Raw genomic sequence first — 19,597 nt, 5'->3', positions numbered from 1 at the left:
GGGGGTCCACGCTTCAGCTATCTAAGGGTCTGAGCTGGATCATTAATGATTTGAAATCCAACATGGATCCGGAAACCAGGAAAAAATTCCTAGGAGTCATTTTGGATTTTCGTCTTCAATGTTCGTCCCTTCCTCCTCTAAGGAAACAGCTCATTCTAGAGAATGTTCTGCTCTATATAAAAAATCTACAGTTTCAATAAGAGGCGATGCAGATCCTGGGGCTAATGACTTCATGCATTGGAGTGGTTCCCTGGGCCCAGTTCCACAGCTGTGATCTCCAGACACTTATCCTCCAGAATGGGGACAAGTCAGTCCTCACTTGACAGGACAATCCCTATTTCCACTAGGGCTAGATCCTCACTCCGCTGGCGGTTGTCCTCAGACAACCTTTTAATGGGGACCCCCGCGATAACTGATGCCAGCGCAAAAGGGGAGAGGGGTCACCTTTGAAGGTGGCCATATACAGGGTACATAGGACCCTCATGAGCGATCCAGGTTATCTAACGTTAGAGAACGTAATGAGGTTTGGGAAACCCGACGTAGCCTGCAAACTGTTTAGGGATGAAGCTTGTGAGGATTTTTTTCCGATAACATGATGGCAGTGCCACTCATTCGCCACCAGGAATCCTCTACTTCAGCATTTGGCGGGAAGGTTCCTTCAATGGGCGGAACTCACAACTAAGTAACTGTCGGCCTTCCGTATAAAAGGAGCCGAGAATTCAGTCGCGGGCTTTCTAAGCAGGAAGAAAGTGGACGCAGGAGAGTGGGGACTCCATCCCGAAGTGTTTAGCCTACTCGGGACAAATAGGGGGTACCCGAAATAGTTTTGTTTGCGTGAAGCGCAAATACCAATTGCCGTCTTCTCTTTTCCCGAGACTCGAAGAAACAAGCCTTACGCACGGGTGCCCCCTCTCACCCCTGGGTTTGGGACTTACGCTTTTTCCCCTTTACCCCTCATTCCGCTACTCCTAAGAAAATTACTGCGGCCAAGGCTGTCAGTAACGTTAGTAGCGCCTTATTGGCCCAAAAGACCTTGGTTTCCTCTCCTGAGATCTGTCAGTGGGAGAGCCTCTCCATCTTCTGTCAAGACTGGACCTATTGCTGCAGGGTCCTCTCCTCTACCCGGAGGTTCACAAGTTCAGGCTTACAGTCTGGATCTTGAACGGGTAAAATTCTTAGAAAAGGGTCTATCATCTAATGGGGTTTCCACTAATTGCGAGAGCCTTATGCCCTTGATGGAAAAGATTTATTCCAAAGTCGGGAAAAAAATTCTCAGAATGGATGGGTCAGGACATCCGATTAGACATTCGTAAAAATTTTAAATTTCGTCCAGGCAGGCCCGGATAAAGGGTTGAGTCCAGATTCCCTCAAAGCCCAAGTAGTGGCTTTGAGGGCATTCTTTGATCTCACGCTTGCTGAGCACAAGGGGATCAGGAAATTTCCTAGAAAGGCGAGTAGACTGCATCGATTCATAAGGCTGATGGTGCCCCCCCCCCCCCCTGGGATCTGACTATAGTCCTTCAGGCCTTCTGCGATTTTCCCCCGTTTGAACCTATTAGAAACCTATCCATCGCCTTGCTGACGTACAAGGTAGCCCACCTTGTGGCAGTTATGTCGGCTATGTGCGTGGGTGAAATTCAGGCCCTTTCGCAAAGGGCCCCATATATGACTATGCACCCTGATGAGATCGTATTCTTCTTAGACCCTTCCCTCCAACCCAAAGTCTTGTCAGACTTCCACGGAGGCCAGCCAATAGTCATTCCAGCCTTTGTCTAAATTTTAAAAACGAAAAGGAGCAGAGGCTCCATAATCTTGACGTTTAAAAGAGCTGCATTAGCGTACCTTGAGGCAACGGAAAGTTGCAGAAAGACTGACAAACTTTCATTCAATTTCAGGGGCAGGCCAAAGGGAAGGCCACTTCTAGAGATTCAATAGCCAGGTGGTTCAGAAGAGCCATCCAGGAGGCTTACAAGGCCAAGGGCATTCCTCCCCCAGAAGGTTTGAAAGCCCACTTCACTCGGGCGGTGGCATTTTCCTGGGCAGAAAGGGTGCACGCCTCAATCGAACAGATTTGTAACGCAGCCACGTGGACTTCTAGTCATACGTTTATTAAACCTTATAGGCTGGACATTAAAATCTAGTGAGGATGCAACCTTCGGGAGGAAGGTGCTTCAAGCAGTAATCCCTCCCTAAAAAGCCCATGCCAGTTATTTGGTATTCCTCTAGGTGTATGCTGTCATGGTGTCGGAGGGAAAACGGGAATTTTTCTTACCGATAATTCCCTTTCTTGAAGGCATCATGACGGCATACGGGCTTCCCCCCCCCCCCCTACCTTCTTTGTTTGACACATGAGGTAATGTGTATGCTTATGATTTCTTTGTCTAAGGTGTGTGGTGCCAATAAAACACACCTTCTGGTTAAGTATTCTGTCACTGTGGTTATTTGGAACGCACTGGTGTTTGGTGGAGGGGAGGTGCCTTTTATGTTCTGCCTCTTCCTGTCCCATCAGGTCAGCAGGTGAGCAACCTCCAGGTGTATGCTTTCATGATGCCTTCAAGAAAGGGAATTATCGGTAAGAAAAATTCCCGTTTTCTCTTTCTGGATAAATCCTTTAAGGACAGTTTCACAGAAGCCTCTTACATGTGATCCGGCCCGACCAAGGAGTTTACTAACCTGAACACTCAACATCGTAGATTATAGATGATGGTGGGAGTTGGGTGAGTAAGCCCTGCACATGTCCGTATTAGGGGGGCATAAATGCATTTGTATTAGTCATGAGAAACTTAAATTAACCTGCTTGGCCTGGACAAACGAAGATGGTCACGCCACTTCTGACTACCTGGTACACATTGTGTATTAGTATACATCGGTAGTTTAGGACCCGACATGCTACTCTGACTGGTCATTACTGCTCACCTGGGCACTGTTAGTCAATCAAAGTAGTGTGTAGTGTCTTGTACTAATGACTCATACTAATACAGTGTCCTTCAGGTAGTCGGAGAAGAGGTGCAGCCATCTTTGTCTGTCCTGGCCAGGAGGGTCACTTAGGGTGAAGAAAACAAAGGCATCACTCTGGGTACCACAGGAAGCAAGTAGCGGATTCTGTTGGGTTTAGTTGACAATAGACGCAAGATAATTGACAATATATGTGCAATTTATACAGAAAGAAGGCAGTAGACTAGTAAAACTGTTATTCCAGTCTATTTGTACAGATCGCTCGGAGACGGAGGGTTCGCTATTGAATTGGATAATTTGCTCCCTTCTGAGGTGGAAGGCATCTCTTTGATCTAAGCTTGAGGGACGGCTGGAATTGGCGAGCCCTCTCCCAACTGAGCTCTGATGAATGTCAAGATGCCATTTTCCTTTTGCAGCCGTGTAACATCTGGGCCTCAGTCTCCTGACCTATGCCAGAGTCCCTGTCTCTGCTGTTACAGTCGAGCTGATGCTTCTGTCAGCGCCGGGGCTGACTTTCACAGCACGCCCCTGGCCAGACATCTGCTTTGTTAAATCTTGCTCATGAAAAATGCATGTGCCGAGTTTCCTCGCTGTCTCTCCACTTCTGTACTCATATATTTTTTACATCTCCCCTTACATCTTAAAGGACGTAACACTTGCCAATTAGCTCCACCATCCGCCAAGCAGAAAGGATACGTGTAATGCAGAGCTTTTGAAGATTCAGAAAAGTCTTGCTGTAGCAACGTCTTGCTATCTGGTGGGGGGGACTTGGGAATCTTGCAGTTCCCACGGATGTAGGAAGAAGTTAGGCCATTCGTAAGAGATTCTTCGGATTACAAATCATCTTAGGGCTTTCCCTACAAAATAGGAAAGGAAGAGATTGTATTGTGCTGGAGCCTGTCAGACAACCCCACCTCTCTCCTAGACAGACAAAGTAGTTTCATATGAATATCCTCCTACATCTTCAGATTTTGCATTTTTCCATGGGGTGGTATTTTAGGGACATTTTTGTTGAGAGGGTGGAATATTCTAGTAAACTGTACAAGGATATCACTACTATAATACTACCTCCTATGTACAAGAATATAACTTCTATAATACTGCCCCCATGTACAAGAATATAACTTCTATAATACTGCCCCCATGTACAAGAATATAACTACTATAATACTGCCCCCATGTACAAGAATATAACTACTATAATACTACCTCCTATGTACAAGAATATAACTACTATAATACTGCCTCCTATGTACAAGAATATAACTACTATAATACTGCCTCCTATGTACAAGAATATAACTACTATAATACTGCCCCCTATGTACAAGAATATAACTACTATAATACTACCTCCTATGTACAAGAATATAACTTCTATAATACTGCCCCCATGTACAAGAATATAACTACTATAATACTGCCCCCATGTACAAGAATGTAACTACTATAATACTGCCCCCTATGTACAAGAATATAACTACTATAATACTGCTCCTATGTACAAGAATATAACTACTATAATACTGCCTCCTATGTACCAGAATATAACTACTATAATACTGCCTCCTATGTACCAGAATATAACTACTATAATACTGCCTCCTATGTACAAGAATATAACTACTATAATACTGCCCCCTATGTACAAGAATATAACTACTATATTACTGCCCCCCGATGTACAAGAATAGAACTACTAGAATACTGCCCCCCGATGTACAAGAATAGACCTACTAGAATACTGCCCCCCGATGTACAAGAATAGAACTACTAGAATACTGCCCCCCGATGTACAAGAATAGAACTACTAGAATACTGCCCCCCGATGTACAAGAATAGAACTACTAGAATACTGCCCCCCGATGTACAAGAATAGAACTACTAGAATACTGCCCCCCGATGTACAAGAATAGAACTACTAGAATACTGCCCCCCGATGTACAAGAATAGAACTACTAGAATACTGCCCCCCGATGTACAAGAATAGAACTACTAGAATACTGCCCCCCGATGTACAAGAATAGAACTACTAGAATACTGCCCCCCGATGTACAAGAATAGAACTACTATATTACTGCCCCCCGATGTACAAGAATAGAACTACTATATTACTGCCCCCCGATGTACAAGAATAGAACTACTAGAATACTGCTCCCTGTGTACAAGAATAGAACTACTATAATACTGCCCCCCGATGTACTATAGTGTTACACTAGTTATAGTCTTGTACGTAGGGGATAGTATTTTAGTAGTTATAGCTTGTACATAGGGGAGGGGGCAGTAGTGTATTAGTTAGTCTTGTATATAGGGGGGCAGTAGTGTGTAGTGGTTACAGTCTCAAACATAGGGGCAGTGGTAGTGTAGTGCTTAGTCTTGTACGTAGGGAGAGCAGTAGTGTAGTGGTTCTAATGTCGTATGTAGGGGGGCAGTAGTGTGTAGTCTTGTACGTAGGGGGGCAGTAGTGTAGTGGTTAGTCTCATACACGGGGGAGCAGTAGTGTAGGGTTGTAGTCTTGTACGTAGGGCGGAGGGGGCAGTATAATTTTACTAATGGTCACACAGACATAGAAACCTAAGCCAGCAGGAAAGCCACCTACAGTAGTAGTGTCATATCTAGTTCCCTTGGTGTCTGCTCTGGGGTCTAAAGGTAGACCCCAATCTAGTGTTCGTCTATAGTAGCTATTACCATCACTGTAGTAGTAGTAATATTTGGTCCTGGTATTGTAACAATCTTCATAATGCTTTGCCTCGGCTTCAGAAGTCTTTCCCTACCTGCATATCATATATATATATTCCTGTAGGGGGCAGCAGTGGGCACAGAAGAGTTCCTATAGGGCTATAAATAATGCAGTCTGCTCCTCCTGCGGTACGACGCCAGTGACTGCGCGAATAACACAAATGTACTTTTAATCTCGTCTCCCACCGGCGTTTACAAGCTTCATTTTAGCGATGACTTGTAGGCTTTAAATCGCAGTCTTTGTCCTCCAGTAATGAATGTGACAACGCGGCGGCGAGAGAAGGCGGTATATTTTAATGGGACGTTTACGGAATTGGACAATGTGCAAAGAATTAAACTCGTTCTGTTGGGCTTCCTTCAATTTATGAACGATTCTGGCAAATGTGGGCAAAATAATGGTGTATCTAATTGTATCCTGGCAGTGCAATGTATTGGTATAACAGATGCGCCGGCTCCTGGCCATGTGTTCCCGTGTGTCGGCGGAGTGTTAACCCGACAGGAGGCGATCACTGCTGAATACTGGCATGGTAATCAGAATGGAGAGGCGGCTCACACAGGGTGTTTGTGTGCTGCTCTCCAGCTGCTGCAAACTACAAATCCCAGCATGCCTTGACAACTTCCAGCTATTCAGGCCTGCTGCGAAGTTGGTTTGGTAGCAGATGGAGAGCAACAGAATAGAGACTACCGCTAGGAAGTAGGTGAGGTGCATGAAAAATCACGTTTCCAAGGACATTTGCTTGTTCTAGATGGGGGTCCCCCGCGTGTGATGCCCTCTTTAACCAGAGTGGGGAGCCACCACATAGAGCATTTCTTGCTGTAGTGGATTTGTATAGACTTACATGGGTCCTGTGTAATACATTTTCCATCCCATGCCATAAGGGATTCCAACCTAGAGACCCATGGTGGGTAGCTATAGGGAGTGCTGAGATGGCAGTTGCTTCTGGGCCCTCGATCATAAAGCAACCTAAAAGTCCCTCTGTCACATATGATGCTACTATAAATGGCATGATGGGTAGGGCTTGTCAAGGATAGGTCGTCAATAGCTGATAGGCTGGGACAGCCACTCTGGAATGCGGCTGATCAGCTGTATTTAGCGGAGGCAGATTGCTCCGACTCCTGTGTAGTGGTCGGCGCTGGTAATTGCAAGCATAGCTGTAAATAATTTTAATATTTTGGTGGTGGGAGAAGGGGAGAGGGGGGGGAAAGAACACATCAGCTCTATCATTGAATGCAGGGATGCAGGAAAAAGGCCAAAAACAAAGACCTAGGACTTATTTTTTTATTTTTCTGTGGACAAAGGGCCTAGTTTTTTTTTGCATGATGAGCTGTAGTTTTTATCGATGCTAGAGATGAGCGAGCACGCTTGGATAAGACAGTTACTCGAGCGAGCATCGCTCTTCTCGAGTAACTGCATTCTTGTCCGAGCAGGCTCGGGGGGATGGGTGGGGGTGAGCGGGGGGGCGGCGGGGGTTAGCAGGGGGAGAGTGAGATCTCTCTCACTCTCATCCCACCCCCCCACCCCCCTGCCGAGCCTGCTCGGACGAGAATGCAGTTATTTGCTCATCTCTAATCGATACCATTTTGGGGTTTTTTTTCACTTTTGTGTTTTTTGGTTTTTAAATCGAAATCAACAAAAAGCATTTTGGCTCTCTTGCGCTTTTTTTTTTTGTTTTAACATTTTTTTTGTGGGGGAACAAATGCGTAAAATGTTAGTTTAAAAATTATCCACATAAGAAAAACTTTTCACCTTTTTTTTTCCCTGCTCCTGTAGGGGGCTTTACCGTGAGATCCTATGATAGCTTGGATAATACACCTCAGTACTTCTGTACTGCAGTGTATTATCTTGTTTCTTTGCCAGTACTATGGCAGACCCTGAAACCCACTGTTAGGCCTCTGGTTATAATGGCAATCCATCGGCCCCCTGCGATTAGATGGCACTCCCTTCTGTAAACTCCTTACATGTCACAATCAACATTGATTGTGACATCTAAGCGGTTAACGGAAGAGACTGGTGTTCTCTCTGATCCCTGCCATTGTAGTAGCTGGCTCACATTGCAGGTAACAAGGGCTCAGGTTCTGAGCCTGCACCATCTAGATGCTATAAATGTACAGCATTTTGCATGAACCCCTTCCCTCCCAGGACGTATGTGTATGTCATGGGGCAGGATGGGGGTAAAATACTTTGTATTTGGACTCAGGAGTTTCACCTTATATCTGTTCAGATAGCCAGAAATTTAAGTGAGCCTCATATCCCAGGACAAACTTTGTCCAGGGACCAGAGGGTGGTGATATATTACCCCTTTTCCCGTTTTGGTCTCCAATCCACTTGTTCCTGGGGTCCCTCTTCATTCTTTCCTGATGGCCATGATGATTCCTAGACTACCCAATATATACTGAGCACTGGTGGTGCATCGGCAGCTTAAGATACTACACACTACTCTGATTGGTCAGTGCTACTCCTGTGATCAGCCAATCAGAAAACAGTATGCAGTGCATGACTACTAATGCACAGCGTGCATCACACAGTGACTGGAACGCTGCAGCCATGTTGGAAGAATGAAGAGAAGACCCAGGAAGAAGCGGAGCAGTGGCCAAGCTGGGAGAATGGACCGCACCAAATAGTAGCACTCCCCCTTGTGGTCCTTGAGCAAATATTGTCCCCGGACCAGAGGGTCACTTTACTACCTACTCTTGGATGCCGCCCATTAATGACATTTACATCTGCCATTCACTTGATTCTTTCTCTGTTCCTAGCAAGTAGCTTTTTATATTTTTGCAACTACAATCTGATAATCTGGAACATTTGATCGTCTGGCATTTATTGGGCCCCATTAATGCTGCATTTAAAGGAATTTTACCATATAGAGTGAGAATAAGGTCATGAGAAAAAGCCTTCTTTCCCACTGGTACTATACGTGAATGCTGACTACATTTCTGGAAGCCGTTTGGGGCGGAGTTGCTCTTTAAACCTGAAAGACACAATGAAGGCCGCTGTGAGGATAGGGGAGGAGAATTAATGATTCGTAAGATATGTAGCCCATTGTTTTGGCACTCGGGTACAGATCACTTATTGAAGCCCGCAGATGGAGTTGTCAGGATCGCTGCCACTTCTGGCTGTTTGCCATGTGCTGAGGCTTCGGGACGGCTGACCTGCCGGCATGCAGCAGATGTCTTTGGTATACTAATGCAGAGGTCGTTACAAATGGCGGTGACAATAAAACCTTGTCAGCTGTTTAGAACAATAACTGCGAGTGACAAAAGGACAGTCACAAAATATGGTGTTCTAGACAATGAAGGGGTCTCTGCGGGGTTTAGCTGGATCTCTTAGAAGGCGCAGGCAGAAATGAAGGATTGCCCATGCTGTAAGTTTTGAGTAAGTCTTTCATGTTGTGTGACTTCAGTGTCGTGCGCAAGCGGTGATGCCGTATACATAAAGAATCCTACAGCACGCTATATACCGGACTGCAGGTAAGCGGAACTACCCCCACTGTCATCCTGCCTCCCACTTACCATATAACACCTGAATTACACACATACAGACATACGTTTGCTGGTTGGGGTCTGGAACCGCTCGCTTTCATTATAAACTGCATAAAACTAACAAATGCTATAAGGCACAACTTCATTGGGGGTTTTTTTTGCCTTCCTCTGGATCAACATTGGGGGTTAATAGGCTGAGCTGGATGGACAGATGTCGTTTTTGGCCCTACATATATGATATAGATAAACAATATGGCTGCGGCAGGTCATGGTAGTGCGATGCGAGATACGATGCCGCAGATGGAGTAGCTAAAGTTTACGATATTTATTGGTAAACAGAAATAGAAATGACCCATAGTATAGTAGTAATGGTTGCGCAATTAACCCTTTCTACTTAGAATCACCAGTCGCTAACTAGATCCTAAGGAAGATGCTTTGTTCTTCCAGAATCCTTTCTTATTCTGCACAATGTCAAGAACATTCAACTATTAGCACAGTTTCATACTGTGTCCAGTTATGGAATATGTCACAACGACACGGCTTTCCCTTAAGGGTTAACACTATAATGCAGTCTCTTAGAAAAGCTGGTTCTTGTGTTTATATATAATGTACCTTTTAAATAACATATCCCATAACCCTGGTTCAAGCATCAGAAACCTGTATGATGTCAGTGTCCACAGTGTGAGCCCCATCTCTTATAGCAGGCCTGCTAACGCACTGTATTTAACCATTTCCTCAGTGTGCACATCTATTGTCAGTTTGAGGCTAGTCTCACTTACAATATGTTACATGAGAATACTCACTTTAACTGACCCAGGCTAGTCCAGAGTCAGGAGTGCTCCACCACAGTATCCATAGATCCTTGTCACTGTCCAAGTTGTTCCACGATCTGGAGACACAACTCGGTCTTTCTACTTCAGACACCATGCAGTCTCTGGTCTCTGTCCTCTTTTAGCAGCTCCGGCAGCTTCCGCTCACAGGCAGCATCTCCTCCAGCTCTCTGCTCAGCACTGTCTCAGCACAAAAAGATTTCTGGTCCTTGGCTTCTGAGGCCTCTTATTCCATTTTGGGGGCCACATCCTTGCACTAAGGACACATAACATCCTAGACGTAACACTACTGCTCGAGTTCTCACAAACTGTGTTTTAGTGTTCTCTCTTTTCACATTCAGTGTCTTGCTGCACTATAACCTCTCGTGCACCATGAGGGGTTACATGTCATGCATACGCTGGGGTTAAACATCACTCAAAAGTAACACTCTTGTGCCTTCATTACGATAACTCAGGAATACCTTTAGCAGGTCTACTAACTCACTAGTGTTCCGTTATGGTGTGAATATTGGTATTTAATGAGGCTGAGGCTCACTCAGCTGCCCTTGCAGCATGTGGTGTGTTCTTCTACTGCCCCACAAGTCCAGACAAACATTCTGCCATCAGGTCCACCACTTTGCTTATTGTTCCTTTGACCCCTGGTCATCAGGGTTCTTTTACCGTGCTCCTTCAGCCCTCTAGTCATCAGGGCCCTTGCACTGTCTCATCAAGCCCTCTTACTGTCTTAGTGTGGCTAAGATCAAGCTCACTGGCAATCTTTCCACATTTGCACTGCTCCCCAGCATGGGGACAGCGTAGCACTGCAGCCAGCTGCCTCGACCACTTCACCAGTCTCACTTGCTGGCCTGCTCTCTGAGCTGTATCACTCTGTCTGTAGCTCCCTGCAGAGAGAAACTGCAGCTGCTCCACAAGCTGCAAAAGGCTCTCTGACTCAGTCCCAAGACTGCTGCTGGCCATTCCCCAGTGTGTCACATGGCATCACACAACCAATTGGAGCCCTGTTTTGGGAAGTTTCAAGTATATCTCAATTGAATTCAATCAGCAGCCAGTTCTTTTGTGAGCTTGTGGCCATATTTAATAGCACAGCCTGAACAATTCTATAACCTGTCTTGGATGCCACGGAGTGGCTGGTGGCAGTGGCCTGGAATTTACTCCAAAGCTCAGTACATGGAAGCAGAACTACTGTGATCCATATGAGGAGGAACAGGGCACTGCTCACCCCTCTTACAATTCTACAGACATCTATAAGACGTTGATTGCCAAAGGGGCACAGTGCCTGGGTAAGCGTTGTGCCCCTTCATTTCAGCGATGAGTGCTGATTTAAGGACTTGGATCCCCACTGATTATAACTTGACATGATGCTCTTGCATGATTAAAGTTTTTTAAAAGTACAGTTACTCTTAAGTGCAGATGACTTGTTGCTGCGCATTATAACTTTGGGGTTATTTGAGAAATTGGCCTTATTGCTGTTTTTTTTCCTGCTGTTTCAGCCGCAGATACAGATTTCCGGTGTACGCCGTATTCTTGCTGTCCCCAGCTAAGAGTTTCATTCCTCTGTGAAGTTCTCTTCTCTGCGGCGTTCTTCAGGTGTTTTGCTGCCACAGTGATTCTCATTGTGGCGTAAATTCAAATTTGTGTCCAGGTATTGGCAAAACATTAATGACCTCTGGTCTGGCTGTCCAGAAGCCATCAGTCTTGTGGGTAATGTGGACAGCTGCATTCAGGAGAGTGTGATTGAGTTCGGGTCTACAGAGACCTTCGAGATGGACCTTCAGATGAGGTATCGGATCACCTCTGGCACAAAACTGGTGTTCAACACAAATATACAAACTTTTTTTTCTCCTCTTCTGTCAGCCGCAGGAATGTTCAGTACAAAGTGAAAGATTTGTAATTGCAGACTTAGCTGCACGCCTTTCCTTGGGAAATCATAAAATGGTGAGCAGAAGACGATTTATGCTGCTCATCTCAGCCAGGCCACCAGAGTCTCCATGTTCCTGCCTCTGAAAACATATATCTTGCTGCTTTGCCTTTTAAGTAATTATGAAGTTTCTTAACGCTGCAAGCAATCATTATAAAGGATGAACTGAACAGGTTGCATTATCACTTCTTTTATGGGAAAACATATGTCTGAATGTATTTCAGGGCATCAGGATGGAGGATGGGAAAATTAGACAAGAGCAAGAGAAATGAGAGGGATAAAATACCGGTCTTTTTTTTTTTTCCCTGCTGTCTCATGGTTCTTTCTCTCGTGCGTTTCTTCCCCTCACTTTTTCTCTCTCGATGGCAGGGGAAGTTATGCGTAAAATTATCAGTACCCGATGCTTCTGTGGTTTAAATCAATGGAACAGATATTTTATGGATGTATTCTGGCCTTAAAGGAAACCAGTACAGTTAAACATGGTGTACGGGGTATAGGCAGCAGCTTGTAGGGCGGGTGTGTAATGGTACTGGTGTTACGTAAGGGGTTAGTATACAGGGAGGCGCGAAGACACAACTTCTAGTATTTACTATTGAATACTAAATAGATTTGAAATAAACGGGTTTTAATAAGAAAAAATTAACCAGGTTACATAACAATGTGTTCTTGAACCAGAAATTCTGTCGCAACTAGAATCCGCCCCAGACGGATGCGAACGCTACAATCAATTACTTAGAATAACTTAATATTGCACTGTACATAACAGACTGTACAAGTTCTCTTTTAATAGTTCTGGGTCGTAATTAAAAAGGTTAACAAATCGGAGTTCTCTCAATCCTAAAACCCTATTTACCCGCAACGATTATCACAAAAAATTTGTTCAAACCATGTGTTTGAGCTATAATCGTTGCGTGTAAATGCTATCATCGTTTGATTTTCGGCCAAACAATGATTTTTAGTTGCGTTTTAAAATCCATTGTTCCCCAGAGAGCTGATAGCAGGAACCGCAGGCTGTGATTCTCCATGGGAGCGCTGATAACATTGTATTCAGCTGCAGTCCCGCGGGAGAACAAAGTGGTTGTATGCAGATAACTACTTGCGGCTTTATGCATAAGGCTCAGGGAGGCTTGTTTACATGCTAATAAGCTACTAATGGGCATAAGCTACTGTGTAATTGTGGCACTGTCAGCAGGCATACAATCAGCTGATTGGTCTGGGTCCTGAGCGGACCCCAGCCAATCAACTATTGATGGATAGCTCATCAATAGTATTCTTCCTGGAAAAACCCTTTTAAAGTTTACACTAAAGTGCACACTACACTCCTGTCTTAGAGACTGGTCCTTGTTAAGTTTGGCCACAGCTCAGTAATCAAAGTCTGCCAGTGTGTCACTTGAAGATTCCAGAGTGGTGTATGGTGTGGCTGCTTCCTTTCGCTATAGCAGCACTGATTTGTCCTCACAGGAGCCACTGATGATCCATTGTTATAAGTTCCTCACATTGGGTCATTATTTTGCACTTGGCATCTGTCTCTCAGCTGATGTGGCTACCTCTTTCTCTCTGTGGGGTTGACTTGGAGGGCCCACACTCACTTCCTCCACACCACAAATCTTCCTGCCTCACCACTCTTGCCTGAATGCACACTCTCAAATCTTGTGGGAAAGCAAACCAGAGGTGGGGGTATACAAAGTTACCATTAGATGCTACTGTAACATCAAATTTTACATTAACCTATATGGGTTTGCCAGCCACACTATTTGTAGATTTTTACACATTTCAGCAGGGTAGCCCCCTATAAGAGGAGCTAAACAGATTGATCGTGTGCATTGGTAGTCTGACAGTATAATCTGCTATGGCTGACCAGTATTGCTAATGTGGGCAACACTGGCAATCAAAGCAGGTGTAGTGTTTTGAGGCCCTTTTACACACTACGATTATAGCTCAAAATTCATTCAAACAGCCGAAAGTGAGTGATCGTTGCATGTAAACGCAGGCAGTCGTGCACTATCCATTCAATTGTCATTTAGCGCTGGGTTTTAATCCCACATAAAAACCATTGTTTGACTGCTCAAAAGACATTGCTTTTGAATAAAATTTGTTCAGTCTTTTGAGCGGCTTGCCTTCTTGAATGTGCTCATTGTTTGTTTTTGCATACACAATGAGTACATTGTTTACTGATGACAGGATAAGACAATGGAATCCTGACGACCAGATAATCCCTCGCATAAACACTCGCCTACCTGAGCAACAACTCATACTGAGTGTTTTTTAGTTAATGAGGTAATGAAGATGATTAAAAGCCATTATCTCGGTGTAATTTAATGCAAAAATGTTGTCTGTTCTTGCAGATGTGCGGCGGTTGAAGTGATAATCGTTGCGTTTAAAAGGGCTCTTAGATATTAATGATGCATACTAATGTGCAGTGTGCATCAGGTAGGCAGAGAAACTAGTGCTGCCATATTTGTTTCTCCAGACCAGGAGGGTCACTTTAACATAGTAACATAGTAACATAGTATGTAAGGCCGAAAGAAGACATTGTCCATCTAGTCCAGCCTGTCTATCCTACTGTGTTGATCCAGAGGAAGGCAAAAAAACCCCAAGGCCAGAAGTCAATTAGCCCTTTTGGGGAAAAAAATTCCCTCCCGACTCCCTAATGGCAATCAGACTGTTCCCTGGATCAACCCCTAATAGTTCCTACCTGCCTATATACCAGGATTGACACTTAACCTAATATTTATATCCTGTAATATCCTTCTTCTCCAGAAAGACATCAAGTCCCCTTTTAAACTCCTCTATGGATTTTGCCACCACCACTTCCTCCGGTAGAGAGTTCCACAGTCTAACTGCTCTTACAGTAAAGAACCCCTTTCTGTGTTGGTGATGAAACCTACTTTCCTCTAATCGTAGCGGATGTCCTCTTGTTACCGTCGTGGTCCTGGGTGTAAACAGATCGCGGGAGAGATCCATGTGTTGTCCCCTCATGTACTTATACATGGTTATTTGGTCGCCTCTTAACCTTCTTTTTTCTAGAGTAAATAGTCCCAATTTGGATAGCCTCTCTGGGTATTCCAGTCCCGTCATTCCATGTATTAGTTTAGTCGCTCTTCTTTGAACCCCCTCAAGCACTGTGACATCTTTCCTGAGCACCGGTGTCCAGAATTGTACGCAGTATTCCATGTGAGGTCTGACAAGTGCCTTATATAGTGGGAGGATAATGTTCTCGTCCTTCGCCCCTATTCCTCTTTTGATGCACCCCAAGACTTTATTTGCCTTTGCAGCGGCTGACTGGCATTGGTTACTCCAGTTTAGTCTATTATCCACTAATACCCCCAGATCCTTTTCCATATCACTTTTCCCTAGTGGTACCCCATTAAGTGAATATTCGTGACATCCGTTCCTCTTGCCCATGTGCATAGTCTTACATTTTTCAACATTGAACTTCATTTGCCATTTTTCTGCCCAAGCCCCCAGCTTATCCAGGTCCGTTTGTAGCCACATATTGTCCTCCGTTGCATTAATTACATTGTATAATTTTGTGTCATCTGCAAATATTGATATTTTGCTGTGCAGCCCCTCTATCAGGTCATTAATAAATATGTTGAACAGAGTGGGGCCTAATACTGAACCCTGTGGCACCCCGCTAGCGACTGTGGTCCAATCAGAGTACGAACCATTTATTACCACCCTCTGCTTTCTATCGTTGAGCCAATTTTTTACCCACTTACACACGTTTTCGCCCAGTCCGAGCTGCCTCATTTTGTATATTAGCCTATTATGTGGCACGGTGTCAAAGGCTTTAGAGAAGTCCAGATATACAAGATCAATAGATTCTCCCTGGTCCAGCTTAGAGCTTACTTCATCGTAGAAACTGATCAGATTTGTCTGACATGAGCGACCCTTCATGAATCCATGCTGGTGAGGAGTTATTCCCTTAATCTCCTTGAGGTACTCATCAATGGCGTCTCTCAGAATCCCCTCGAAAATTTTTCCCGTTACTGAAGTGAGACTTACTGGCCTGTAGTTACCAGGCTCACTTTTGCTCCCTTTTTTGTAGATTGGAACCACGTTGGCAATGCGCCAGTCCGATGGTACTACTCCGGTCTTGATAGTGTCTAGAAATATAAGGTATAGCGGCCTAGCTATCTCGTCACTTAGTTCCTTTAGTATCCTTGGGTGTAATCCATCAGGGCCCGGTGATTTATCAATTTTAGTTTTCTTTAGACGCTTCCGCACCTCCTCCTGCGTTAGGTATGAGATATTTTGTGAGGGGTTCGTTTTATTCCCCTGCTTCCTCCAGTGGTTCTTCTCATAATTCAAGGTCCTTTTTGTGATCTTTTTTTCCCTGCCCTGTGTGCACTCGCTGCCTTTCTTGACTTACTCTATGGAGTTCAGCATTGTCTCCAACTACTCTCAGGGCTCCGTACAAACGCTTAATCCCCAACTAAACCTTATTTACAGCCCAGCATGGGCACCGGCAAAACAGTTCTACGTCTTTATAGATAGAACTATTTAAAGACGACTGAAGAGCGATTGCCTAAACAGCGGGATTTCTTAAAAACGAAATCTTTTCAAAGATTAAAAAAAGCTAAATCATAGGAGATGGACATAATGGAAGAAAGTTTGGTCGGTACTTGGTGCAATCTACTTATCCGTTCTTGCTGCCCTCAGTAAAGCCTTTTAGCATGTATTAAAAATTCTCCCAAGAAATATCCCCCTCCAATGTATTTTTTGCAGCTTAGCGTCTTTTTTTTTTTTTTTTTTTTTTTTCCCTTTTTAAGCTTTTTTAGGCTTCCAGATCTGACAGTGGAGCAACAAATTAGACAGGAGCAGCCAACTAGACAAGAAACCCATTCAGACTAGACATGTAAGCAAAGTCCTCAATGAGGAGGCGCCAGAAAGCGCACTGATTGGCCAACTGGGATACATGCGTCCCAGGCAACCAGTCCATCCACACACCAGCACAGAAGCGCTTATGTCAGCATCCAATGACACGGAGTAGGAGTATGGATGGTGTGGACCAGGGCTCCAGCCATGATGTCACCCCAGTCCCAATCCAACATGGCCAGCGAGCCGGGACAGCTCCTCAATCACAAAGACCCTTTTAGAGGTTCTTTCGACTACCGCACTTGTCTGGAAAGCCACTGAATATTTCACTGCTGGAGAATTAATTGCGCACTCCATGACACTGACTAGTCGTGTAGGGCAGCCTCAGAATGTACCCTTGTGGCATTCAAGTGCTCCATTAATTCCTCTTGCACTCCTTCCCATTTCTTAATCAGTTGGCCCTAACAAGAGTCATTTACTCCCAGACAGAGGTATAATTTGAAATAAGTGGGATTGTGCGCCCTATAAAACCTTTTAGAGAGGATGAGACCTTTTAACTGCGAGTCTGATCTCACTTGGTGATTCTTAATTGTCCTGACTTTCTCGGGCTCTCTTGTATTTTGGCAGGTTTTTTTCTTCCTTACCAGTCGTTGATTGATTTCTTTTAATACCAATTAACGCAAATTTGTCACATCCAAGCCCTTTTCATTGAGTTATAATTTATGTATAACTGAGGAGATGTGATATGTTGGCACTTCAAAAGTCCATTGTTTATAGCTTTTTTTTGTAGGCACCATAAGTTGTCCAGGGGTTGCACCCAACCGTTTTTACGCCCTGTAATGGTATATCCTCCTCATAAGGTCACTTTTAGATGGACATATTTTTGCACCTGTATTAAGGCTGAGTATTCTGACCTGTTTGCGGGCTACAAATTCAAATTTACAGCATCATAGGGATCTTGGGTCGTGTCTGGAATTATAGCGCAGTCCCATTAAAGTGGTTGGGATAGAACTGATGCGGTTTCGGGAAAAGGTTTTTCTAATCTTGCACAGCACATTTAAAGGGGTTGGCGCACTTCTTGCTAGTTTCAGGATAGGTCATCAACCGCAGATTGGCAGGGATCTAGCACGTGGATGCTCAGCTCTCTCCCTTTGCTGGCTGATCATGGCAATAGAAGTTCCCATAGAAGCCTATGGGAGCTGCCGGCAAAGTGAGAGGGAGGGAGTTTAGCAGTGCTGTTAAAAGTCCCTTTGCCTTCCCTTGCCGGCAGCTCCCATAGGCTTCTACGGAATCATGGCCAGAAAAGAAAGGGCAAGACCTATCTTTTCTGGCCGCATGTGAAAGCGGCTGGACGGAATCCGCAGGGTATGTGCCAGAAAATCGTCCATCTGAACGAATGCATTAAAATCCAAAGCTTCAGATGGTTGCGATCTTCGGTCTGCATTTTAGCGCAACAAAATAGACGCAATAAAACGTTTATGCGGATATGGCCTTAGATTTCTTTTGGGCTACAGTAAGTCGCGTGTCTGTTTAAAGCTACACCTTGGCTGTTAAACAGCCAGATCGCAGGAAATGTGCTGTTGCATGCGACTTACATTGATGTCTGGGGTAGAAAAAGTTGCAAGTGACTTGTTGGCTTTTCTGTGACTATCATATCAGTCCTGTTAGGGTGCCGGTTGCATCATGCCAGCATTGACAATGATCAGACACTATGCCCCTGTGATCCACCTTAACGAGCGTTGTAACGAGCGTTGATTGACAAAGCATGTTGATCACATGAATGAAAACCTCACAAATGGGAATTAAACCATTGAAAATCATTGGATTCATAATTCTGCAAAAAACGCGCAATTTCCTTGCAAGTGTGAAGGCACCATAGGGCGTTTCATCCAGCCAACCAATATTCTGCTCTGAACTGATGGCAGACAAGAACCTTGAAACAACTGTCAGCGGTTTGATAGTTTTCTTCTTTCTGATTGTGTGTTATGTCTTGCAGGAAATGACCCTCGAGGAGCGGATGGTGATTACAGATCTGGCAAAGTGCGACTTCACTGAAATATTTAATTACCAAACAGGAAAAAAGGAGGAAAGGAAAAATCGCACCAAAGAGGAAAAACTGGTAAAATGCACTTAAAGTACAAGCAGCTACTTGTAAAACTACGTTACTCATCGAAATGGAACCTTTATATCTGTAATCATTGTACAGTACAAAGTTCTGCAACTTTTTAATATACCTTGTTTCAATTGCACACCAATGTCAGGATCTCTGCTTGCTGTTGGCAAACATTCATTTACATTGGACACTGAAAACAGATTCTCTCTAAACTCTTCGCATAGAATTTAATTCTTAATTGGCTACACACTTTTGTCAGTTTTGCATGATCAGGACAGGTTTTCAGCCCTTGGAAGTAAGCGAGAATGTTACCAAACACCCAAAGCAAGCAGAGATCCTGAAAATGAGGAATTGAAACAAAGTATATCAGAAAGGTATTATACAAAGAACTTCATTTAAAACTATAAGTCCCCTTATATGGTGTAATTGGTAACAGGGCTTTATACAGCTGCAATCAAAATTGTTCAAACAACCCTTCCATCCCCTTCATTGCATATTCTTTTTTTTTTCCTCCAAATTTACAAACTTTCAGTTGCTTGCAAGAACAAGAATCAAACAAGAACAATTTAAATAGCTCAACAGGACTGATATAAAGAGTGATTTCCCCAAATTCACCCAAAAATGTACATTTCATGACAACTGCAGTTTTAGAATTGCTAAAGCCCCTGAACTAAATCTCTCCTAAGACCAGACATTTGCAAATCAGCTGTTGTCTCAAGCACACCTGATGCAATTAATCAA

At 44.2% G+C, this 19,597-nt stretch overlaps 1 protein-coding gene across 1 annotated transcript in view; it reads left to right on the top strand.

The window, feature by feature from the left end:
• LOC136581620 (DNA topoisomerase I, mitochondrial-like) overlaps positions 1-19,597 on the top strand; it is a 138,612-nt gene that overhangs the window by 64,438 nt on the left and 54,577 nt on the right. The window contains exon 9 of the mRNA XM_066582216.1: positions 18,740-18,862. Within this exon, the coding sequence (XP_066438313.1) occupies positions 18,740-18,862 (123 nt within the window). The remainder of the gene's footprint in view (positions 1-18,739; positions 18,863-19,597) is intronic.

This window comes from Eleutherodactylus coqui, chromosome 11, assembly GCF_035609145.1.
Source record: "Eleutherodactylus coqui strain aEleCoq1 chromosome 11, aEleCoq1.hap1, whole genome shotgun sequence".
NCBI classification, from domain to species: domain Eukaryota; kingdom Metazoa; phylum Chordata; class Amphibia; order Anura; family Eleutherodactylidae; genus Eleutherodactylus; species Eleutherodactylus coqui.
Note: the sequence above shows the minus strand (reverse complement) of the source record. Positions and strands in the feature narration are given on the sequence as shown.